The sequence below is a fragment of the Psammomys obesus genome, unplaced genomic scaffold, assembly GCF_907164565.1.
Source record: "Psammomys obesus unplaced genomic scaffold, mPsaObe1.curated_primary_1811, whole genome shotgun sequence".
Taxonomy (NCBI): Eukaryota; Metazoa; Chordata; class Mammalia; order Rodentia; family Muridae; genus Psammomys; species Psammomys obesus.
In genome coordinates this window covers 2,032,738-2,057,996 of record NW_026587215.1, presented here as the reverse complement: position 1 = coordinate 2,057,996, position 25,259 = coordinate 2,032,738, and the positions used below count along the sequence as shown (strand labels likewise).

General features: G+C 51.9%; 1 protein-coding gene across 1 annotated transcript; it reads right to left on the bottom strand.

The window, feature by feature from the left end:
- Positions 1-3,678: 3,678 nt before the first annotated feature.
- On the bottom strand, positions 3,679-19,918 carry LOC129673266 (DNA dC->dU-editing enzyme APOBEC-3-like). The gene is made up of 8 exons (XM_055602985.1): positions 19,749-19,918; positions 16,563-16,719; positions 15,256-15,529; positions 15,009-15,123; positions 6,524-6,689; positions 5,616-5,874; positions 5,337-5,449; positions 3,679-5,021 (listed from the first exon to the last, which is right to left on the bottom strand). Exons 1-8 carry the CDS (start codon positions 19,832-19,834, stop codon positions 4,956-4,958), a joined length of 1,236 nt encoding a protein of 411 aa, XP_055458960.1. The 5' UTR covers positions 19,835-19,918; the 3' UTR covers positions 3,679-4,955.
- Positions 19,919-25,259: the final 5,341 nt, after the last annotated feature.

Genomic DNA, 25,259 nt, shown 5'->3' with positions numbered 1-25,259 from the left:
CGGGATGTATAAGCCAAATAAACCCTTTCCTCCCAAGTTGCTTTTGGTCATGCTGTTCATTTATCACAGTGATAGAAAAAGAGCTAAGACCTGTTCCGTTCCCCCACAGGCTCTCAGGCCGACACTGTCAGAGCCAGAGCTTCATCTTCATGCATGCAGAAAGCTGTGAGCTCAAGCTGCCCCCCCCCCCCATCTCCTTTAGGGAGAAAGGCCTCTGGCTCTCGAAGCCTGGCCTTTGTTGACTGACTGCAGGCTAGTCTGGCCGAGTCCCCTGGACTGTTTGTGGTGCATGGAAACTGAGGTCTCATGCCTGGGAGGCAAACACTGGATGCTGGGCAAGCCCTCCGATGCTGGGCTTCGTTCTGCCTGGAGTTTTGAGAAGTGAAAAAAGCGTCTTAAGGGCTGGGGATGTAGCTCAGTTGGTACACTCCTTGCCTAGCATGCACAAGGCCCTGGGTTCAGTACCTAGCACCACATAAGATGGCACGGTTGTACCCACCAGGGAGGCAGAGGCAGGAAGATCTCTGTGAGTTCAAGGCCAGCCTGGTCTACAAAAAGAGTACAGGATAGCCAGAGCTTCACAGAGAAACCCTGTTTCCAAAAACCAAAAACCAAACCAAAACAAAACAAAATAAAACATAGTAAGTTTGAAGCTGGTCTAAGCTGCAGAAGACCTTGACTTGATAGGAAAAAAAACAAACAAAAACTCTTTAAAAAATTGTCCATCAGGCCTGGTGTGATAGCACATGCCTATAATCCCAGCACTGGGGAGGAAGAGGCAGGCAGATCTCTGAGTATGAGGCCGGTCTTGTCTACAGAGTGAGTTCTAAGATAGACAGGTCTATCTTATACAGAAAAATCCTGTCTCAAAAACCAAGACAACAAAAACCAAACCAAACAAAACAACAACAACAAGACATTCCTCAGAAGTCTGGGATTCAGGAGCTGGTTGCTCATCCTCTGTCGCTCAGCTATTTCTCATTAGTTGGGGCATCTGGAGTGAAGATTCTCAGCCTTCTGGGTTTCTTCAGAGGCCAAATAGCTCCGCTTGGTGTCCGAGGAGCCCCCAGCCGTGGTAGGAAGTGAGACAAACAATGATGTTAGAGTCAGCAGGCAGAGCATCCTGCAGGTGTGGGTTTCGTTCTGAGTGGAGGGTGATTGTGAGCATCTCCGTGCAGGCTGCTCCCCACACTGTCGGTTTAAACATGTTCCTCCCTCCCACAGTTCCAGAGAGAGGAAGGATAGAGTCCAACAGGGAGGTGCCGCTTGGGTATGGTGAGGGCTGCTTACTGGTTTGCACATGTTTGCTGATGGATCCCGGGGAGGGGTGTTGCCTCGTGGGGGAGGGGCGCATGAGGCAACACCCCTCCCCCGTGGGTTGTGGGTTGTTTTTTAGGTGCTCTTTTGTGGGAAACTGCCTCCTTGCATTGTGTATGCATCTTAAGTCTTTTTTCCCCGGCTTGTTGCCTCCCTGCTTTATCTGTTATGATTTCCTATGGTTCTGTATGGTCCTGAGAATGATCTCCAGTAACCACAGTTTTGGTTTAATGAGTAAGTTTAGTAAGTTAGTAAACATCCAGCAAAACCAACTGGGAAAGTTTCTGTCATAGAGCCCTGGACAGAGCCATCTGAGTTTGCTTTCTTTCTTTGCTTCCTTTCTTCTTTTTTATTTTTGGTTCTTTGAGACAGAGTTTCTCTGTGTAGCCCTGGCTGTCATGGACTCGCTTTGTAGACCAGGCTGACCTCTAACTCAGAGACCACCTACCTCTGCCTGCCTGAGTGCTGGGACTACAGCGAGCATCACTGGGCCTGGCTTCTCTGCTTTCCTCTTTCTTTCCTTCCTTCCTTCCTTCCTTCCTTCCTTCCTTCCTTCCTTCCTTCCTTCCTTTTCTTTCTTTCTGTTTTTTCAGAGACAAGTTTTCTCTGTGTAGCCCTGGCTCTCCTGGAACTCACTTTGTAGACCACGCTGGCCTTGAACTCACAGAGACTCTGCTTTCTGAGTCCTGGGATTGAAGGCTGCCCTTTAAGTTTATTTAGTAAACATCTAGCAAAAAGTAGAGCTTGAACACTTTTCTACTGTGGGATGAGCAGCAGAAGCCTCTGTTGGAAATGGCTGGCATTCTAGCCTATCCTCTGTTTTCACAGTTATGGGGCCAGTCCATCCCTAGACGAGGGGGACATTTGGCATAAACATGCTTATGTCTGAAGTTGAAGGAGCAATCCTGCCTTCAGAGCCAGATTCTCAAAGAGCTCTATTAGCATGCAATAATTTACCAATACAATGCACATTACACACACAGAGAGATAGTTTAGATCTCATCTAATCAAATAGGCCCAAAGTCTGTCTGAGTCTAAAACCAGAATGCTGTCCTAGTAGGTGTCTCCTTACAGGTACAGTTAAGTCACACAGACACTCTCAGCTTTGGGAGAAACAAGATATGGACAAAATTAGACCAAGCATGGACCATCTTATGCTACCAACTATTCCAGCCCAGTCTGAGATTTCAGATGGTTTTTCCTTCATAAATTTAATTATGTAGGAACAGTGGAGGCAGAGGCAGGCAGATCTCTGAATTTGAGGCCAGCCTGTTCTACAGAGTGAGTTCCAGGACAATCAGGGCTACACAGAGAAACCCTGTCTGGAAAACAAAAACAAAACAAAAAACAAACCAACAAAAAAAGTAAGAAAAATTTTAAATTTTGTGTATGTGAGTCTGTGCCTATGATTTAGGTGCCCATGGAGGCCAGAGGAGTCAGGTCACCCTGGAGCAAGAGTTGGAGGTGGTTGTGGATACTGGGAATTCAACTTGCAGCCTCTACAAAGAGCAGCCCACTTGGGTCTGAGCCCTCTCTCAGCCCCTATTGACTGCTATCTTTTTATAAAGAGATTTATTTCTCTCTATGTGTACGCATGTGTCGAGCTCAGTGGATGCCATGTGTGTGCAGAGGCCCTCAAAGGCCAGAAGAGGATGTTAGATCCCCTGGGGGCCTGTAGCCACAGACAACTCTGAGCTGCCCAGCACGGGGTCCCTGGGACCAGTGGACCCATCCGAGAGCTGCTCCCAATAAACCTGCCTTTTCTACTTGAGTTTGGCTCGAATTGGCTCATTTTGTTGGCGGAGACAGCTGTCACCAAATTGTCCAGGCTGGCCTTGATTGAGGCCAGTACCTGATTGAGATCCTCCTGCCTCAGCCTCTGCAGCACACAGGACTGCAGGGGTATAGCACCAAGCCTGGCTTATTCTATCGAGACACATAGTAGAGATTTGGAAGGAACAGGACACAGTTAAAATAATCTCACTGTCCCACACTTGCCCACAGACTTTTTGTCCCTTTTCCCCTTTGACTTATGTGTATGTGCGTGTAGATGAGGGGTGCTCACAGAGTCCAGGAGAGAGCATCAGATACCCTGGAGCTGGAAATAGAGCAGTTGTGAGCTGCCAGAGGAGGGTGCTGGGATCTTCAAGAGCAGCAAGCCGTCTCTCCAGCTCCCTTTCTTGTCATTCTCCCTGGGACAGGTGAGAGGCCTGGCTGTCTACTTTCTTAGTAACAAACACAGGTTTTTTGGATTTTAAGACTTTTTTTTTCCCCTCTTGATTTTAGTTTTAGAAGGATTACTAGACTCTAGAGGGCTTCTCTATCCGAGTTATTTCCCAAATAATCGAGACTGAGAACCTCTTGGATTTATGAAAGCTTTAAAGCATAGTAACTGGGCAGATACCAACCCCCCTAAGCTATTTTGCTATTTCCCAGCAACACACCCTCCAGTTACCTGCCATAATTGTTCCTGCCTGGGCTGCCTCTGTTCCATCAGGCCAGCTCTCAAGGCCACATGCTCAAGGTCCATACTCCCCATGACTTCCTTCCCTCCAGGTTCTTCACCTCCTGCTACATCCTCTGCTTCCTTTCTCTCCTCCTAGCCTTGTGGTCCCTATCTGACCCCCAAGCCCAGGAACCCAAGCTCTGCCTACTTCTGCCCAGTTACAGGCTCTCAGCAACTTTATTTAACCAGTCAGATAATATTGGCGAGCAAAGTTTACACAACATCACTTGGTATATGTGAGAATGAGCTGCAGTCAGATCTTGGAAGCCAGTAATTTAGCATTTGAATGCATAGCACCAAACCATCCCCTAACAATTCTATTTTTTGAGACAGGATCTCATTATATATAGCCCAGGATGACCTCAAACTTGTGACAATCCTCTTGCCTTAAACAGACAGGGCGCATCAAGACCAACTTAATTTTTTTTTCTTTTTCTTCTCCCTATTTATTTGTTTGTTTGTTTGAGACTGGGTCTGTTTGTATAGTCCTGGAGCTCACCATGCAGATGAGGCTGGTCTCAAACTCACAGAGATCCTCCTGCCTTTGCCACCTGAGTCCTGGGATTAAAGGCATGCTTCACCAAGCCTGGCCCAACTTAAATTTTTCACTTACAAAATTAAGCACCTATCGATGGGGGTGGAGGGGGAGATAAAATGAGAATTAAGAGTTCGGTGCTGTGGCACACGCCTGTAATCCCAGCACTTGGAGGAGGCAGAGGCAGGTGGATCACTGTGAGTTTGAGGCCATCCTGGACAGTCAAGGCTACACAGAGAAACCCTGTCTTGAAAAACCAGAGAGAGAGAGAGAGAAGAGAGAGAGAGAGAGAAAGAGAGAGAGAGAAAATAAAAGAACAAGGAAGGAAAGGAAGGCCCAGAACAGTGGAGCATGCTTTATTCCTAGCACTAGAGGGCAGAAGCAAGTGGATCTTTGAGTTTAAGGCCAGCCTGTTCCAATAGTGAGTTCCAGAGAAGCAGGCTACACAGTGAGACCCTGTCCTCAAAAAAAAAAACAAAACAAAACAACAAAAAACCAAAAGGAAAAATTAAAACAGGAGAGCAAGATCTTCTAGACTTGGGATTGGGGTAGAACCCAAAGGCCGTCTAGAGACTGTCTTGAATCTCTTCTTGCCATTCAGGGCAACGGGGGTCCAAGTTGTAGTTTTTCAAAATCATTTATCAAATCTTGCAGATTCCAGGACTGTTGAGAGAGAGAGAAATTAGGGTGTGCCAATGGGTTTGAGGAAAGGGATGTTCAAGTTAACAACAGGGACAGAGAGCTGAGGAAAGTGCCTGAGGGAGAGAAGACAGGACCGAGAACAGATGTCTGGAGATGAGAGGCCTGGCTTTGGGGAGGGTGAAGTATGGGGTCCAAGGCACGGGGAAAGAGAGAGTCTGCAGCAGGAAGCCTGGACTGTCGGAGGGCTGCCGCGGAGGATGGGGCCTCTAACAGGGCGGGGTATGCTGAAGGGGCGGAGCCTGCGCTAGGAGGCAGGGTCTGTAGCACAGTTCTTACCTCCTTGATCCTCCTCAGCCTCCTTTTTATGCTCTGGCTGTTTTTTTCCAGTCCATGCCACGGCTTGAACAGCCTTTGAGGGTTCACGAAGTTTGTCCAGCAGTCAGTAAACTCTGAGATGGAGAAGAGGGTAGCTAGTGAGGCCCCAGGCCTTGCAGAGGCCTCAATAGGGCCAGCATTCTCCCTTCCTGCCAGCTTTTTCCCCATCCTCCTGGCCCAGGGCTTGTCCTCTCGGAGCCTAGAGACCTTTGCCCACTGGTGGCTGTGGCCCCTTCTTACGCGGGAGGTCCATGACGTCTATGTGGATCCCTGAGAGCCACAGGAAGCACAGCCCTTTCTGGTACTTCCTGCTCCAGTGGAAGTACAGGCGGGAGGCGTAGATGCGCAGAACCAGGTCTGGGTGATCCTTTTTGAATGTAGCCAGTTCCTGGGCACACTTCCTGCAGGGACTCCACGTGAGGTAGCAGGTAATCTGCGCTTTGCCCAGCCCCAGGGAACGCATCTCATCAATGAGGCGGATTTCTGCATGTTTGCCTTTCTGAGGGGAGTCCAGGCCGAGAGAAGAGTTAGAAGGCAGAAGCCAGATGTTATGTGGTTGCTGGTAAGCTTGGAGACCAGGGGTTCTGTCTTGTGAATTTCCTAATGTCAGCACAGGGAGAGCCCTTTCTTTCTGCATTCACCCACTTATATACTTATTCATTCATTCATTCATTCTCTCTTTTCTCCCTGGAGATAGGGTCTCTCTGTAGCTCTGGCTCTAACTCTGTAGACCAGGCTGGCCCAGAACTCAGAGAGCTCCACCTGCCTCTGCCTCTTGAGTGTCGGGGATCAAAGGCGTGTGCCACTCACTCCAAAACTCCCGATGTTTTAATCAGGACGCGGAAGAGCTAGCTGTAGGAAAAGGGAGGGGCAGGCAGTCTGGAAGACAGCCGCGAAGATGCCACTGTGGATGGTACATTGTTTCTCCAAGACAGTAAAAAAAAAAAAAAAAGCTGAGCTGGGAGGATGGTCAGACACTGAGTGCACCTGAGGGGCAGGAGAGTGTCCTACTCGAGGGCAAGAACCAGGACCAGCAGGAAAGAGTGACCAGCAGTGTGTGAGAAAGAAGGAAGTGGAAGTTGGGACTCAGGTGTTGGTGATGTAGCTATCGGAGGGGGACGTCCCCGGCTGCCTCTCCCGACCGATACCTTGTTTTGCAGGCAGCCTTTGAGTGGCTCTTGGGCACCGGGCTGCTCCAGCTGGTAGCACAGGTAGGTCTTCCTGCGGCAGTAGCGGCCCGGCTGGATTGGCACGGCCCTCTGACTGTTACTAAACTGCACTCGAAACACTTCTTCCCGTAGCAGGCTCCCTGGGCTACCGTACAAGAAACAAAACAGAAACACACACGTGAAGGCCTGAGAACGTGACCTCGGGGCTAACGAGGGGAACGATGCGGGTGCACTGGGGGGAAAATTTTCCCTACCACCCTGCACCTTGCCTCCAGACTCCCCGGGAATGCCATTTAGGCTAGGCGGTCACGCTGAACCATTTAAGAACACGCTTTAGGTTTATTTACCTATGAGCAGTGCGCATAAATGTCATAGCGTGCATGCGGAGGTCAGAGGTTAGCATGCAGGAGCCGGTCCCTTCCTTCCACCGTGTGACTCATCGGGTTGGCCCCTTTGCCTACTCAGACATCTTGCCGGCACTAAGTCTGAACTTGAATTGGTGTCCCTACATGACGTCACTTTCCTGACTGTCCGCATAGACCCTCCCTGAAGAGGGAGCCCTATGGAGCACCTCTGCAGTTCCTGTTGCCTTACCTGCAGCAGCCAAGGCAATGAATTATCCTCCTGTGCTTTTGACACCTTCTTCATCATCACATCCCCACATGGCCTCCTCGCTGTTCTTGTTTCTCTTTCCTCGAAGCCCTTGGTGAGTGGCATCAAGCGCTGACGCTAGCCAGGGCTGTTCCCCTGGTGCCTGGGCTCCAGCACACTCCATTGCCTTTGGAGTGAAGGCGTGGATTTTTTTTTTTTGGGGGGCTACTCTTTGTGTGGGACTAGGGACATCTGATGGGTCCTGCTCTTACGTGGACAAGGAAACTCAGCTCTCAGGGATGAGTGACCCAGCCTCCTTAATCAAAGGCCTTCCTCCCGCTGGCAACTTGATGGTTTCTGGCCAAAGCAACTCTGGGACAAGGTGGTCCTCCCTTAGCCCAGAAGGGAGGGGGGACTGTTTCTTTTCTGCCATTTCACTTCCCAGTTCAAATACGGGAAGGCCAGGTCATCCTGGGTGAATATGTGTGTCCCGGGTATCTTTCCCTCTCTCCTTCCCGCCTGTGGAACACACCATTCTTATGTCTCAGCCCCTGATTTCTGAGTGTGGCACGGATGGCAGCTTGTCTCCAGTGAATCTGTGCCTGCGGCCTGGAGTCAGACCTCTTAACTTTCCCTTCTTGCCTGCCTTTCCTCGACGCTTCTCTGCAGTGAGCCCCCAACCCTTTGACCTCTGCTTGCGACTCCATCTTCCGTTGATTGGCAAACTTTCCCACCATTGGACAGTCACCCTCTGTCTTAGGTTGCTTTATTTTAAACTAGAATACATCTGACTTTCAGACTCTGCAGCTGTCCAGCTTCCTGTGTCATGTCAGCAGATCATAGTGTCCTCTCCCAGACCAGGAGACCTACATGGTCCTCCGAGGTCCCACTGTGCAGCTCCTCCTTTGTCTGGTACATGTATGCGGACGTGCGCACTGTGTGTGCCCATGTGGAGGCCAGAGCAGGACCCTGGGTATCCTCATCTGTCGTCCATTTAGTCTACACTGCTTGGCTGGTGAGTTCCTGGGATCTGGCCATCTTCAACACCCAGTGCTGGGGCTATGACCATGTGTAGTATTGCCCCCCCCCTTTTAACATGGGTACTGGAATTTGAACTCAGGTCTTCATGCTTGCAAAGCAAATACTCATACGCCCTGAGCCATCTTCCTCCTCCCTGTCCTCCCAAGTGTCCAGGAATTCCCTGTTTTCTGGCTTTCGTGCTTCTCTGTCAAGATTCAGACCTGCAGAAACTCACTCACCACCTGAAGGGCTCCAGGTGACTGACTCAGTGGTTAAGAGCACTCGCTACCCTTGCAAAGGACCCAGGCTCGGCTGCCAGCACCCACGTGATGACGTGATGGCTAGCAGCCTTCTGGAACGCCAGTTCCAGAGTATCCGGTATCCTCTTCCGCTCCCTACAGGCAGGGTATGCTGGTGCATTTATGTAAGTGCAAGGAAAACATTTATACATTAAAAAAAAAAAAAAAAAAGCAACCTCACCACATGTAAAGTTTGGTGAGATTCTTAAGGCCTTAAGAAGGATGGGACATTTTGGGTAGCTGCTTTTTTTTTTTTTGGCCCAGCTCACCCAACTTAACTCTCAAAAGGAAAAACGGGCCTGCTGAAGGGGAAGCAATTGAATAAATGTCAAACCTAGGGGCAACGGCCCGTCTTAAATCCCAGGCAGGAAAGGCCCAATTCCCAAGACTACAGACTACGGGGGGGACAAAGGCCATCCCTTTGTTTCTTAGGGAGGTCTGTTGGAGGGAGGTGTCCGTCCTCTGAGAAACGGTGTGAAGAGGCCAAACAATCTGCGCCCAGCCCCGCAGTCACCAGACCAAAACGCCAGTTTCCATTCCAGTCTGCTCTCTGCCCTGCCTGCTTATCAGGACCAAGTGACCCCACGTTCTCAGGGGGAACCGCACACCTTCCATAGGTAAGACTTTGCCCTTCTGTGTTTACCTTCCCCTGCCCAAGGTTAAGTTCATTGCCTGAGATCAATGAAACTTTATTTTTTTTTTTTAAAAAAAAAAAAAAGGTTATAGTTTAAAAAAAAAGATTTTAGTTTTCACTTTTAATTTTAATTATGTGGGGAAAGGTGGATATGCGTCCACGGGTGCGTGCAGGTGCCTGCTGAGGACCGGAGAGGGTGTCAGATCTGAAAACTGAGCTACAGGCAATTATGAGCTGCCTGGTGCTGAGTGCAAGGTCCCTCTTCAAGAGCAGCTGGCGCTTTGAACCACCAAGCTATCCCTGTGCTCCCCAGACTTTTCTCCTCTTGGCCAGATCTTCCTGGAAGGTAACATTCTGTCATCGGAAGACTCATGTGAGACCAAGCCCCTCGCCTGCCAAGAAGTGTGGGTGTGGGTGTGGGCGCGTGCATGCGTGAGTGCACACACAGCACCCAAATAGCAATCGGACCAGAAACACCTGGGTTATTAGCGGCGCGGAAAGAGCCCGGTAGGACACATTGTCCTTCAGTGTATTCAACCACCAAGTCTTATGAGTCTAAACCAAGGATAATAAAGGGGCAAGAAGGGTGGCCAGACCCTGGGGTGGACACGCTGTGGGCTCCTCCTATGACATCCAAAGTGCTCGAGGTGACAGGCAGGACAGCCCTGTTCCAACAGTAAGCCACTGGTGCACTTATGCTTTCTTTTCAAAAGGACCCACGATTCACTTACACCCATCCCAGCCTGTGCCCACCAGGCAGATTTCTGGCTTTTAAACGCAGGGTCTCACTGTGTAGCTCTGGCTGACCTAAAACTCACCATGTAGATCAGGTTAGCCTTTAACGCAGAGATCCACCTCTTGGTGCAAGGATTAAAGGTCTGTGCCACAGACGCGCAGCGGTGGCGCACACCTTTAGCCCCACCGCTCGGGAGGCATGAGCAGGTGAATCTGTGAGTTCAAGACCAGCCTGGTCTACAGAAGGAGTTCCGGGACAGCAAGAGGTCTGGGCCCACACACCATCACCAGGCAGGTCCTACTAAGATGAGATTCATTTCATTTTAATTTATGCAGTGGTGTGTGTGTGTGTGTGTATTACTTGGTACACTTTGTGGGGACTGGAGAATTTTGTCTCCACATTGTTCTTCTGTTTCTCCTACCTTGGAGCCCTTGAGGAGCCAGGGTTTTCCCCAGGGTACCTGAAGGCATCTGTGCCATGTGTGTGTGTGTGTGCGTGTGTGTGTGTGTACTCATGTCTCAGAGAGAAAGGCCACACCCACAGAGTATAAGAGAACTGACTCTCACAAGTTGTCCCCTGACCTCTCCATGTGCTCCGTGGCACCCACTTACCAGCACACACACACAACACAAAAAAATGGATTGAGACTCTTATCTAGAATGGGAGAGGATCTTTGCCAAGTCATGCATCTAACAAAGGATTCATATGTCGAAGATAAAAAGAGCTAAAAACAAAAAACCAAAAACTAAACACCAAAACCCCACTATCCAATCACTAAGTGAGAAATAAAGAGAAAAGACATTTCTCAAAAGAACTACAAAGGATGAAAAAAAAAAAAAAAGTTCAGCATCTTTAGCCAGTAGGGAAATGTAAATCAAAACCGAACTGAGGCCTGGGCGATCACAAAGCTAGTGAGATGCTCGCTGTGTGAGCATGAGGTTCTGGGTTGAGATCCCTAGCACCCACGCAAAAAGCCGTCTGTAGAGGCTGAAATCCCAGCACTGCTTGGTCCAGGTTGTCCTTGGAGCTGGCTATCCCAAGCACGCAGCCAACTCAATGAAACCCGTCTCAAAAACTAAGGTAGGGAGCAACCGAGGGACGCACCTAGCATTTCTCAGACCTCCCGACCATTGGCCACACACCACACGCTCGTGCACACACATGAACACATATATACGTTATACAGGCCTCACAACCCACAACCTACAGATTGAGTTTCCGTCTCACTCAGCAATAGCTCATGCCTACAATCCCGGCACGTGGGCAGCAGAGGCAGGAGGATTGTAGCAAGCCGGAGAGCAGCCTGATCTAGGAGAGCCCCAGGCTAGCCAGGGCTACCCGGTGAGAGACTGTCTAAAAGAGCTAAACAAACAAACAGACAAATTAAATTAAGAAAAAATGACTGGCAACAGACGTTGGCGAGGAAAGGGCATATGGGGAGAGGCCCCTCCGTGTATGCGGGAGGGGGGGGGAGGAATACACCCTAGCGTAGTCACTATGGGACAGCAGACGACCAAGGGCTAAAATAGCGTGTGACCCAGACACAAAACACGGGGGCAGCGTAGGTGTGTCCATCAGCAGAAGACTGGATGAAGAAAGGGGAGCCTGGATACGCAGTGGAGGCTTCCTCAGCCAGACAGCAGGGAGGACGAGCTTTACAGGTAAACGGATGCCCCTGGGGACTAAGCGAGGACGCCAGACAGAAATGCAAAGCCAGGGTGCCTCATTCGTATACACGTGTGTGTGCGTGTGCGTGTGCGTGTGTGTGTGTATGCGTGTACGTGTGAAAGCGGGAGGGAGACCGTTTGTGGTGAGGGAGGGGACAAGAGGTGTGTGCGCCAACTGTAGTGATACACACTTGGGAAAACACCGTAACTGAACCTGTCGGTTCGTGCATTGACTGAAGAATTATAAAGACGTATGAAAAATACAAAAGTAACGCAAGGCTCCTAAAAGCACACAAGTGGGGAAACAGCGGGGTTCTCTGAGGGGCGGAGCCTAGGGTGGGGGGCGAGCAAGGCAGCTGCCCCAGCCACCTCCCCTTGCATTAGGCACTGTTTGGCGCTTTGCTTCTCTCTTGAGGTGGCCTGTGGCCTTGGGAAAGTCCCTGGTTTGTGACTGGGCTCCCAAACAGCAGCTGTGTGACCTCGCTCACTCCTACAGAGTCTCTGGGTGGGACCTCCCAACCCCCACCAGAGAATCTTTGTGTAGACTTGGCTATCCTAGAACTAGCTCTTGGACCAGGCTGGCCTCGAACTTAGAGATCCACCTGCCTCTGACCAGCTGTTCCTCTCTTTTCCTACTCTCTGTGGGTCCTGTCCATCTTCTCTGCTCTTGAGCTTCCCACATACCTTCTCTGAGACATCCTGTGGGGACAGGTATCCTGAGCAGGTTGGTCCTAGCCTTGCTCTGGGTCCTTCAGTCTGGGCCTCCACTTCCTGCTTAGTCAGCTCCTTCTCTGAGACCCTGACAGTGAGCTACAGGTCCCGCCCTGAAACAGGAGGGCCCAGGACAGTTGGGCTGGCTCTATCTCGGGCTCCCTTTCCTTTCCATTGTCCTTTGGCTCAGCAAAACAGGGCCTAGCCTAAGCAGTTCTGCCCATGTGGTCTGAACAGGGATCCAAATGGAAAGAGGAAATAAATGCCAGAACGGGAGATGGTACTCTCCTCACAAACTGAACCTTCTGCCTTCTGTCTGCTATCCCAACAATACAGCGGGGGCAGATGTCATGGCTCTGACGTCTCAGAAGAGGTCTCGAGCACAGAGAGGCTGAGACTGTCTCTTGAGGACACATAGCTAAACAACATGGTGGGAGCACTGGCCAGGTCTGCGGATGTGCTTCCTCCTCCTCCAGCTGCCGATTCTGTGGCCCTCATTGTTCCCAGGGAAGTAGCAGAAGTAGAGGGCTGGGGAAGAGGTGCCCCCCACAGGGCCTGCCAGGTTTAAGCTACAAGGACATGGACTTCAAGTTCACATTCCTGAAGCTGTTGGCCTGCTTTGGCAAGTCACAACCAAGGATCCTCAGATTAGAAAATACAAAGAAGGTTCTGTGAAAGCTGTCACCTCAGGGCCTGGCTCTCACATGAACAGGAGTCCCCGGCAGGCCTCCTCCCCGCTCTCATCCTCCATCCTGCCCTGGCTCAGGCCAGAGCTGAGAGAGCCCCTCCTCCCCCATCTGTCCTGGAGCCAGGGTCTGAGGAAGACTCCAGGACGAGCCGGGTCCTTTTAGGAAGAGGCCACATCTGTACACTGAGCATCTTAGCCATGCCAGAAGCTGAAGTATCTCCCACATCAAAGGGTGGAACCCTGGCTTCTCCCTAGAGAATATTCTCATGTCTCCGGCCTTGAGAGGCCCTGTGAGGAACAAAAACACACCAACTCTGTGAGCCAGGGAAGACAGGAGATATGCCAGCCGGGGCGCCATGCCAGGCTCAGGAGGCTACCGGATGCCTGGGGGTGGGTCTCAAGGACGGGTTTTTGGTTTCCAAAAATCAAGAAACAGTCATGATCATTTGGGCCAGTGTTGATGACTAGGACGGTGGATCATGAGGCCGAATCAGAACCCCTCTGTACTTCTCCTCTGAGGCGGGGGGGGGGGGGGGGGGGGGGGAGATTTGGAAGTCAGACGTGCTGACTCAGCCAGAGAACCCCTGGAGGTTACCCTCAGATGACTCGCCAACAGCCCCCAGAGGAGGATGGGGCTAGGGCCCTCCCACGGTGACCGCCACCTCTGTGTCTATCTGCCTAGAGCCATCTGCGTCAAGCTGAGCTCTTGCTTCTCACGCTGTCATGAACCGGCAGGGGAAGCGCCAAGGGCTATTGTCCATGGTCAGTCTATCAACCCCGTCCCCTGAGCTTCTCCCAAATGCCTGCCCCTGGTCTCACTTCCCATCCTTCCCAGTCCTACAGGTGCATCCCCCGGCTGTCCCTGATGGCCGGCTTTCTACCCTTAAAAGTACTTATTTGTTACTCCTACTATTATTATTATTACTGTTGTGTGTGTTTATGCATGTATATAATGTAGGTGCTCACGTACCACAGCCTAAGGGTAGAGGTCAAAGGGCAACCCTGTAAAGTTGTTTCTCTCCTTCCACCTTTTTGTAGGTCCCAGGGGTCAAACTCATGTCACAAAGCTTGCAATGGCAAGTCCCTTTGCCCACAGAGCAGTTTCTTCTTCTCTTCCCCATTCTGTTCCTCAAGCCCTCTCCCCCCCCCCAGCATCGTCTGTAAGTACACTCCACTTTTTGCTCAGTCCCCATGGCTCACCTGCACCCCACCCAGAACTTTGCTTGTGGGAACATTTTATCAGACAGACATTTGACAGAGTGGGTGAACAAGAGGAAGGGCTCCAGAGTATAGTAAGGTCTGGAAAATGGAAGCGGGTGACAGGGCACGGTCAGAGATTCTCCTGGGGTGCTAACAGCCAGAGTGAGGACACGGTAGTCTGGACCCACAAAGAAGCCTCTTAGCCATTGTGAGAGGCTCAAGCTCAAGGCCCTACACCTTAGGACTCAGAATGGAACTGGTATTTGAAGGCCAGACATTTAGGTGGGTCCAGATCCAAGATAAAAAACAGATTTATGGGAAGAGGGACTTTGGACAGAGGGACGGTAGGAAGGAAGGACCATAGGGCACAGAGAGACTCAACAAGAAGAGGGCATCTGCAAGCCAGGGGAGAGCCTGAGAAAAAACTTCCTGGCAGCCTCTTGGGCCTGGAGAGACCATAACGGGCTGGCTGAGTGTCTGCTGAGCAATGTTCCAGTAGCTGGGGATCCGACGGCCTCTCCCTCTGAGCACTCAAGGCTGCTCCCGCCTCTTAATGTCTGTGCGCATTGGTGTTTTGCCTGCATGTGTGCATGAGACTCGCCTGAAACTATAGTTACAGACAGCTGCGAGTCACCATGTGGGTGCTGGGAACCGAACCCAGGTCCTCTGGAAGAACAGTCAGTGCTCTTAACTGCTGAGCCATCTCTCTGGACTCTCAAGGCTGCCCTGATGGGGTTTCTCCATGCTTATATACATACACCAATTCACTTGCAACAGGATTCAATCATGGTGTCACGGCTGGGAGACACAAGGGTGAGGGGTGGGGAGGTATTGTGGGTAAAGATGCCCCCAAAAGAGAAGGGGTCTGGGAGGAGGGAGAAAAGGGGAGGCGTGGCCAAACACGAGAAAGCCCCTCACCTGAGAATCTCCTGAAGCTTGGAATCGTAGAAACTAAAATTTATTTTCAGTCTCTTCCAAGGCCTGAATGGCTGTCCACCATTGTACACAAACTTGTCCCAACACTTTTTAAATTCTGAGACAGAGGAGGAGAGAAGGCAGTCAGGGCCCAGCAGGACCCTCCACAATCCCTCCCTTGAGGCTGGCTCCCCAGGCCCAACTCCTTCACTGCCTGGCAGATCCGAGGGTACCGATGCCCACCCCTCACCTGGGTAGTCCATGGCGACCATCCGGGCTCCTTCCTGAGTCAGCCTGCGAAGCTTCTCCTGGTAATGTGGGTCCCAGAAGTAGTACAGACGGGCGCTGAAGATGGCCAGGCGCAGGTTGCGGTGTGTGGCCAGGAACCTGGCTACCTGCTCCGCGCAGTCGCAGCAGGGGCTCCAGGACAGGTACCACGTGATCCTGTACTCGTCACCGGGGGACTCTTCCAGGAACTGGTTGTGGAACCAGTAAAGGAAGCACAGTTCAGCATGGAGGTCGCCCTGGGAAAGAAAGGGGAACTCCTGAGGAGAGGGGTGGAGGGCATTCTGCCGCTTGACTGGTTCCGTGCCTCCGTCCTCTTCCCATTCTCCCTCGTTAATTTCTCCCTCACGGGTCCTGGTTTAGCTGCTAAGCCCGAATCCATTCTGTCTCTCCCTGGCATCTGTCGCTAGCACCCTGAACCCTGCTGTAGCCAGGTCCACTGGGGTCAGCTGGTTGCCTGTCTGTCATGCCTGCTGGGGAGGACATAGGCTAAGGAGCCCCCTCAGGGAACCATAGGCCAAGAATGGCTACCGAGTCCTTGAAGGGTGGCTCATCTGAGATAGCATTTACATCAGGGGTGAAACTCAGTCATTTGTAATTCCTTTCCTTTGAGTTTTTTAAAAAAGTATTTATCTATTGGGTTTTGTTTGTTTATTTGTTTTGACACAGGTTTTCTCTGTGTAGGCCTGGCTGTCCTGGAACTAGCTCTGCAGAGCAGGAGGCCTCAAACTCAGAGATAAAGCTGCCTCCGACTTCTGAGTGCTGGAGTTAAAGCACTTGTATCACCGTGTCAAGCTATTTTTGTTTTATTTCTGTGTGTTTGTGTGTGTGAGGGGCTCCATTCCACTATGTAGCTAAGGATGACCTTGGACTCCTGACCTTCCTTCCTGCCTCAGCCTGTGGAGGATGGAGGGAAACGGCAAGCACCATCATGCTTAACTCATGCAGCTCCTTTCAAAGAGAGAAAGGAATTGGGGCGTGGCAGCCTGCACCTGTAATCCCAGACTGAGACGGGAGGATCAAGGGACGTTGGACGCCATCTTGGGCCAAAAAATGAGATCCTCTCTTAAAACCCAGCAGTGTGTGTATGTGTGTGTGTGTGTGTGTCTTTTAAGTAATGTTGCTCATGTTGGATTAAATTAAGTCATTGAAATTCACCCCACCAATCCTGGCAGATTTTTAAGCTACGGGCGCTGCGAAGGATTTACCAGCACTCCATGTATGTTAGATAGGCACTCTACCAAGCAAGAGCTACGTCCTCAACCCTAGTACCTCTTTTGTAAAGATCCCCTGGTAAAAGGGGACAAGCAAATTGCACTCTATTCTGTTCACTTCGTAGCACAAGAAAGTATTCTTTCGGTCGTTGGCGTGGCGGAGGTTCTTAAAGTGGAAGTAGAATGTTCTTTGATACAACATCTTTATCCGGTTTCTGCAGGCACAAAGAGAGAAAAACCAGAAATTGCAGAGTGCCCTGGAGCCACTCCAAGCCGAGCAAGGCTCCTGGAGCCCTAAGGAACCGCCTCTTCTCAACCTTTGACAATCTCTGCAGTCTATCCAAGCAGGAAGACTAGGGAGAGAAGAGAAAAATGCTGCCAGAGCGGTGCCCTCCCACTAGGGCCCCAGGGCTGGGGGAGAGCGGGGGGAGGGGGCGCAACCCAAGAACACGGAAGGCACAAAGCTCTCCTGTGTTTCACCTCCGTTCCTTTCTGACATGGCACCTCCACAATGCATGGAGTTTTTTTTTTTTGTTTTTTTTTTTCATTTCGTTTTTTTCGAGGCAGGGTTTCTCTGTGTGCCCTTGGCTGTCCCATCACTTTGTAGACCAGGCTGGCCTCGAACTCACAGTGATCCACCTTCCTCTGCCTCCTGAGTGCTAGGATTACAGGGTTAGAGGTGCGAGTGGCTGGCACGGAGGTTTTAAAATGCAGGGAAACGGGACTGGAGGGATGGCTCTCTCCAGTAAAGCACGTGCACACGAGTCCCGAGTCTCAGAGCAGATGTAAAAGCCTTCAAGCATGGCGGCAGCATCCATAACCCTGAGCTGGGAGACAGGAGGATCCCAGGAACTCATTGGCCAGCCAGCCAGCATCCACAAGCTTGTTTCAGTGAAAGACCCTAGCTCAAGAAATGAAGTGCAGAGCAAGCGAGGAAGACATTTGACATCAACCCTTGGTCTCCAGGTGGGCGCACACACCATAAACAGGCCCCTTCCCCAAACACACACAGATATGCTGTCAAGGAAATCCCCGCTACCCTGTCTCGGTAGTTCCTGCATCTGAACTCATCAAGTCCTTCTGTGACCCTCCGAGAAATGTTCTTACTTAATAGACAGGAATAGCCCAAGCCTGTAACTATGGTCTTTGGGAAGCAGGAACAGGAGAATTAGCCCAAGATTGAGCCTTACTTGAGCTATATAGTGAGTGCCAGGCTAGCTAGGGCTTCGTAACCAAAGCCTGTCTGGGGGGAAGAAAAGGCAGCCAAACTATGACCGCTACCACAATAAAAATCCCACAACACAGCTGCATGTGGTGACGCACGCCTTTGATCCCAGCACGCGGAGGGCAGAGGCGGGTAGATCTCTGAGTTCGAGGCCAGCCTGGTCTACAGAGTGAGTTCCAGGACAGCCAGGGCTACACAGAGAAACCCTGTCTCGGAAAACCCCAAACCAGGAGGCAGGGGCTGGATCCCCTGTCTCAGAGCTGGGAGGGGCAGAGCTGAGTCCTTGGTTCGGCCAGCTGATGCATCCTGTGGTTTGGGAACTGGTTAAGGTATTATCGGGCTTGGAGGACATCGGGCTGGACCCCTCCCTCAGAGTCGGCAGAGCCAGACTTTAATCGGCCTTTGTCAGAATGGTATCTGAGTCTTATCTCTGACTCTGGAAGGAGCAGTGACATCAGGGACTGGCTACCAGGCCATGCATGGGACAAGGCTGTTGACAGATAAGTGCCTCTGACCAGCTGTGGGACTCCTAATCTCGAGACTGCTGGCTGCCGAGGGGCTTTTTGCTGAAGATTGAAGACAGGCTGTTCTTGCTGAGCCCCCCACCAACCCCAACCTGGCAGTGGCTCTGGACAGGCCTATCCATCACTGGACAGAATAAAATTGCTCAGGGAGGGTGTGTGTTCCAAAGACAGAAAAAACAGTACTGGGACTGGCGGGGGGGGGGGGGGGGGCCGAGCCTTGAAGGCCTGCAACGCCCCCCCCCAGGCCGAAGTGTAGAAGGGACAGTGGTCTCCTCTTGCTGTCACACTCACCCCTTCTTGGCAACACACCGAGCCTGTCTTCTACCTTAACACTTGCTATGAACAGTCTAAAGAATTCTTTAATCACAGACACCAAGAGAGGGGACAGAAATTGGCCACACTGTCAACCACGGGAGCAGGCAGTTTGGGGTTTAATTTTCTTTTTCATATCTATAGTTTTAAAATACACTCGTGTCTCTTGAGTGTATTTTAAAATACGTGTGTGTGTGTGTGTGTGTGTGTGTGTGTGTGTTGTGTGCTAATATGTGTGTGCTGGGATGCCTGGAGGTCTGGAGATGACCTTAGATCCTCTGAAGCTGGAAAAACAGGTGATTATGAGCCATTCTGTATGTTTGCTGCAAGCCGAATCCCCGGTCCTTTGTGCAAGTAGCAAAGGTTCTTTTTTTGTTTGTTTGGGTTTGGTTTTTTGAGACAAGGTTTCTCTGTGTAGCCTTGGCTGTCCTAGACTCGCTTTGCAGACCAGGCTGGCCTCGAACTCACAGAGACCGGCCTCCCACTGCCTCCCCCAGCGCTGGCATTTCAGGCGTTGGCCACCCTGCCTGACATTGCATGGAAGGTTCTTAACTGCTGAGCCATCTCTGCAGTGCCAACTTCCCCCCAAGCCCCCCCCCCCCCTTCTTTTTCTTTTTCTCAAGCCGTATCTGTAGGCGTGGTTCTGGGAGGTCACAGTGACCATGCAGGCAGTGGGTGTGTTGGGGAAACTTTTCTTTCCCACGATGGGGAAAGAGAGCCTGGTCCTCTCTTCTCCCAGCATCCCCTGAAGTTGGCTTAGAACAGCTCAGATACCCTAGAACATCCACGGAAAAGTGCTGCGAACAGGAGAGTCCAAACTCTGCCTGCGTGAACTTTTTCTTTGAATTCTGACGCGCAGCCCAGCCCAGCCCAGCCCAGCCCAGCCCAGCCCAGCCCAGCCCGAGATCAGCAGGAAGACCCACAGGCAAGCAGCCCCAGGCTGAGGAGTTGCAACAGGAAGAAAGACGGGGCGGTGTGGAGAGGGGGTGCGGGGTGGCCCCTTCAGAGGCAGCCAGGAGGCAGCCGCAGTGGCTCAGGGCTGGGACCCTGGAGGGGAGTGGGAGCCACAGAGCGTCGTGGAGGGAGTGGGAGGTCTCAGGGCTGGTGGGGGGGATGGAGGGACTCAGGCCCCCAGCACGAGGAGGGCGCAGTGAGAACCTTGGAGGAGCGGGGCCGGCGGTACCTGATCGGTGAATAGTGTCTGCGTTGGCGGCATCCCAGGCAGGCTGGTCCCATCCCGGCTCTGGTCCCCAGACGCTGGGGTTGCATTTCCTGCGTCCAGGCCCTAGCTTGGGGAGACCCCACAAGTGCCAGTGACCTACCTCCGGGGCCATGTGAGTGTAGGCCCCACCCTCTTCCTGCTTCGGCTCCCGGAATGGGAGGGCTCTGGGCCACAGAGCTCTCAAGGCTCCTGCCCACCTTCCCTCCTACCCTCTGCCCTCAGGCTTGACGGAGAGAGACCTGCTCCTCCCTCCAGCGGCCCACGGGGGATCGCAGAAAAGAAAGAGAAAGTAACTGGGAGCAGAGGGCAGCGGCTGCGGGGCGCTGCGAGGACACCCAGACTTCTCCATCCAACCGGCCCGGGCCAGGCTGTGCCCAGAGCTCGGAGCCCTAGGTGCCAGCTGTACCAAGGTGTGAAGGAGTGGCGGCTTCTGAGCGGGAACTCTCCTCTCGGCTCAGGAGGGAAGGGGACAGCCTAGGTTTGGGTTTCTAAGTATGGGCCTCAGGTGTGGGGCCAGACACAAGCCCAGACGGGTCGTTGATGGCGCAGGACCAGACAGCCACGGGTGGCCGAGCTGGCATCACAGCCCGTGATCCAAGCTCGCTTCCTGCAGATGAGGGAGACGGACGCCCAAAGCTAAATGGATTTGCTGTACCACGGACCTGTCTCTCAAGGGTGGCAGCGTGAACCAGGGAAATGGAGAGCGTGCACGCTTCTGCTTATTCAGATTTTCTTGGAGGAATGAATGCCTGTGGCGTCAAATAATCCTGCACCGTCCTTGGATACAGGTCTGGGCAGGTGAATCCATGCCCTCTGCAGAGGCTCTGGGCGTAGTAGTAGCCAGCTTTCCTGGAGTGCCAGTGTGTCACAGCGCCCTCACCTGGCAGAAGGCTGTCTAACCTCTAGGAAAAACGGATTGAATTTGGGAGTAGCGAGTGTGTGACGTTTTCTATTGCCTTGGAAAGCAAGCGGACACAATATAGCAGCATATTGATGGGGAGTAATACTTCAGTCACAATTAGACACATTTAAAAGGAAACGATAACAAAAGTAGCTCCAGAAAATGCCCCATACCCAGCTCCAAGCTGGTGAGCTTTGTAACCGGGGAATGGATTCTGTCCTTTTCTTAATGTGTGGCTGGGGATGATTCATTTAACACCCGGAGTCTTATATTCCTTATAAACCACTGTCTGGGGCTACTGGTACTGGCAAGATAAAATGTGGTTTCTGTAAGGAGCTTAGCAAGTATCCAAAATGTTACAAGAACTGAATGAAAGTAATATCAGTCCCCCTGCATTTCTTTCTTCTTAATATTTAATTTTTTAAAAGTGTTATGTACATTGCTGCTCTATCTGCATTGCATGTATGTCTGTGAGGGCATCAGATCCCCTGGAACAGGATCACAGACAGTTGTGGGCTGCCTTGTGGGTGCTGGGAACCGAACCCGGGTCCTCTGGAAGAGGAATCAGTGCTCCTAACCACTGAGCCACCTCTCCGGCCTGTCCGGTGTCTTTTGGTAATAGACAGGTTGGCTCTAGAGATGGCGGGGATGGAGTTTTAACCTATCAGCAGCACTGGAAACTGCTGTGCTGCACAGGAGGCCATAGTGTGTGTCCTTCCCTGTTAATGCGGGTTCCAGTGACTGTCCTAGAAAACTGGAGGGTTTTGACTGAGCCATCTCCCTATCCCCTGTGTGGGTCTCCTCTTCCCTGGGGGGGGTACTGTTGGCCACTAGCCCATGAGGGCAGGAGGAGCAGAGGCAGGCCTCAGGGCTCAGAAGGCCCTGAGCATGACGGAATAGCCTCCGGGAACCACTTCATTGAGATAGTTCAACTTTATTTGGGGTGAACAAAGACTTTATAGTCCCTGGGGAGTGTGTGTGGGGGTTCACAGGATAGGTGTACATGATTAGCTGGAAGTAGCAATTCCAAAGATGCTTGATTTGCGTTCGGCAGCACGCTCCTATCATATGAATGAGAACACAGAACCTAATTATCCTTTAGGCATGGGGAAGGGAGAGCTAGCAGGGAACTGTGCCAAAGGCCATGTATCAGATGTGGTTAGAAGCATCTATGCCTAATAACACTCTCCAGATGAAGCCAGGCAGAGAACAGGAGGCCCTGCTGGGGAGAGGGAGCCCTCCATCTAGCTCAGAATGCCTACCTGGACTGGAAGAAATGCAATCTCAAACAGCAGGGCCCTCCAACTCTATGAGGCTGGGTGTCTCCTGTGTATGCTGGGACCCTGAAGAGGTAGGAAATGCCAGTGAAGGAAGGAATGTTTTAGCAGGGCAAAGGGCAAACAGGCAAAGAGCAAAACCTTCCTTCTTCCATTGTCCTTATGTAGGCTTTCCAGCAGGAGATGCAGCCCAGACTAAAGGCTGTGTCTCCCCGACTCAAGATCTGGGTCAAAAGGTTGTGTCTCTCCAACTCAAGATCCGGATGACAGGTGTGCCCTCTGTTTCTGGATTGTAGCTCATTCCAGGCACAGTTAAGCTGACAACCGAGAACAGCCATCACAGCGTGTGAGCCAGTACAGGCGTGCTGTGTAACATACATGTGTGTATCAGAGAGCTGCTCTCAAGGCTCAGTTATTTCTTTCCACCATGTGGATTCTAGAGACCCAGGGCTGTTCACCAGACAGTGCTTTATCTGTGGAGCAAGTTCTCTGGATCACTTCTCTCTCTCCTTTTTTTTTTGAGACACGCTTTCATACAGCCCAAACTGACTTCACCTTCATTAGGTAGTAGAAGATGACTCGTGGTCCTCTTGCTTCCTCTTCCCAAGTGCTGGGATTTAGGTTTTGCCCTGACCCCTGGCAAAAGTAAGTATTTATATAATACTTGGCATGTGTGGGCCCAAGCGGTCTTCATATTTAGCTATAAACTCACAAGTCTGCTGGGCCACACAGCCAGCGTCTAAGGAGTTCTGCTCCTGCTCTCACTTAGACAACGGAACAGGAGTGCAGAGGTGCCGTGCGACCCACCGCACGCCAGGGCCTACCTCAGCCCTCTCGGTGATGGCTGTTGTGCTCAGTGTGTCCAGGACTGCTGACCTGCTCTGTGGGGGTCCGCCTGTTACTCAGCTTCCCTGAACTGGTGTTCTGAATAGGTTCTACGGCACAGCAAGGCCGTCCTTCCTCAGCCGCTGCAGAGGAATGTTGTGGACGTTTTGGTTTATGGTGTGTAAACATGTTTTTTGTTAACATTCCAAGTTGGAGGTTTTAGTTTGTCCACACCTGCTAAGTGTCTCCTGTGGACCATGGCCTTTGAAGATGGAATTAGCTGAATTCTGAAGGCTTTGAGGGCTATAACTATGACAGCCCAGAGGAAGAAGGCGCGGCTGCTTGGAGGAGGACTGTTTGCTGCTGGTTCGTCCTGCTGCTGCTGTGTTTGCTGTTTGCTGATTTGCCGGTTACCTGGACTTCTGGATGAGTGATATTGGTATTGGTAATCCTACGATCCTACCGGAGGAGGAAGTAGCAGAGAGAACTCTACCCCCTCTCCCCACTAATCTTCTTTCCCTCCTATCTGGTGTTGAGGGGGTGTTGGAAGGGAGGTAGAAATGTTTAATAACCCTAAATAAAGTAGGTTTATTTAAAAAGTCAAAGTCAACAGGGAAGGGGGTCTATTTGATCACTAGCCCACAGTATCATGGCTATGAAGATTACATTCAGTGTATGTGGTGCTTGGCATCTAACCCAGGGCCTCGTGAATGCTAGGCAAGTGTCCTGCCAGTTCAGCCACACCCCCAGCCGCCTTGCGGTGGGGTCAGGTTGTGAAATAAATAACACATTAGCCAAGCAGATCTGACTTTTGGAAGATGCCAGGAGGCCAGAAGGTGGTGGCACACCCCTTTCAGAGACAGAGACAGAGGCAGGCCAGCAAGTTCCAGCACAGCCAGAGCTACACAGAGAAAGCCCCTCCGGAAGAACCAAATCAACCAACCAAACAAACAAACAAAAAACAAAAACCGACAAAAAAAAAACCTTGCAGAATAATGTCCAGTGGGGGAGAAAAAGAAGAGAATATTGTGTGCAGGAGGCGATTTAAGGCCCCCCCCCCACACACACACACACTCTGAGGAGAGAGGCGCAGTACAGACAGCGGCTGTTGCTGTGTTGTTATTTTGAGGCTGGGTCTCAACAGGTAGCTCAGGCTGACTTTGAACTTGAATTTCAGCCTGGGACAGAAATGACAGCTGTGTGCTAGCCTGCTGAGAAGCAAGGAGACGTTTCTCTCCAGCATCCGTTCATTATTTATCACTTATCTTCCTGTTAGCTATCATTTACCATCCATCTATCTATACATGACCGACCTATCGTCTAGTTCTCGCCTGTCTATAATCTACCATCTATCGATCATCCATTGCTCAACTATCATTTTATCTACTTGTCATTAATTGATCTACAAGGATTTCGGCTTTTAGGGTTATTCCGATGTTGACCTCGGGCCTCTCGGCCCCCTCTCTTGCCCGGAACGACACCTGCCTCGCCATGTTGGGGTTCAGGGATGCCTTCCTAGCTAGCTTGCTCCGCAGGACGCCGCAGAGCTTGCGTCCGAAGCGTGGGACCTGCTTCTCCCTCCCCCTTTTACAGCTCCTGTACTTGGAAACACCCTCGAACTTGTCGGCCTGGTCGGTTCTATTGGGCCCAGGCCACCCGCTGGTCTCCCGTAGGCTCCGCGGGTGGGTCATCCTCCCGGAGACCAATCCAGAGGAGGAAGATGCGGCGGCTCCTTCCATCCCGCAGCTGCGCAGTCTGCGACTGGGGCGCCAGGGCGGGTCCTCCGGCCGCCGTTGCGTCTCCGGAAGCCACCGGCAGGGGGCGCCCGGGCACCGGGAGCCGCAATCCCTGCGAGCCACCTTCAACCCCTGCGACAGGCCCGGGCCACCGGTGCGGACTTGGGGTGGCGCTCAGCACCTCTGGGCAGTGGCCCCGGGCATTCCAAACCCCTTAGATCACGGGTCAGCCGTGGCTCCGGCGTGAAAAGGCTGCAACTGGATGGCGTTTGCAAGCCACGACTCTACAGCAGCGCGTGAGGAGTAAGGAGCAAGCGCAAGGCTGGCTTGAGTGGGGGGGGGGGGGTGCCGAGGTCGCGGGAGCGACTGGAAGGGGCCAGGCTTGGGGTGCGGGGGTGCAGGTGCGGGCGCTCAGCAACACCTCAGGAGGCTAGCTTTTGGTGTGGAAGTGACGTCACCCACGCTCACACGGCATTGGCCAGCGTAAGTCACATGTCCACAGCGGCCCTCAAAGATGGAAAATCTGACTCCATCCTGTACCGAGAGAGAGGTTCAGCCACGTTCTCTGAACGCCTGCGCCAACACAGCACGGAAAAGGGAGGGGATGGCGGCTGTGTGCCCGAGTCTGCGTTCTGACCTTTGTATCCTGACCCTAAGGGGGTCGCATCCCGGTAGAAGTTAGCCTCGGGGGTCCCAGCCGGGACGCAAAAGACGCTCCAGCCCGTCCTCTGGA

Bases quoted from the DNA above. Each gene is read 5' to 3' on its own strand.
- LOC129673266 (XM_055602985.1), bottom strand. From the start codon at position 19,834: ATGCAACCCCAGCGTCTGGGGACCAGAGCCGGGATGGGACCAGCCTGC. The intron at 6,690-15,008 runs GTGAGGGGCTTT...CTTGTACGGTAG, and splicing joins AAGCTTCAGGAGATTCTCAG to CCCAGGGAGCCTGCTACGGG. The intron at 5,450-5,615 runs GTAAGAAGGGGC...TCTCCATCTCAG, and splicing joins AGACGTCATGGACCTCCCGC to AGTTTACTGACTGCTGGACA.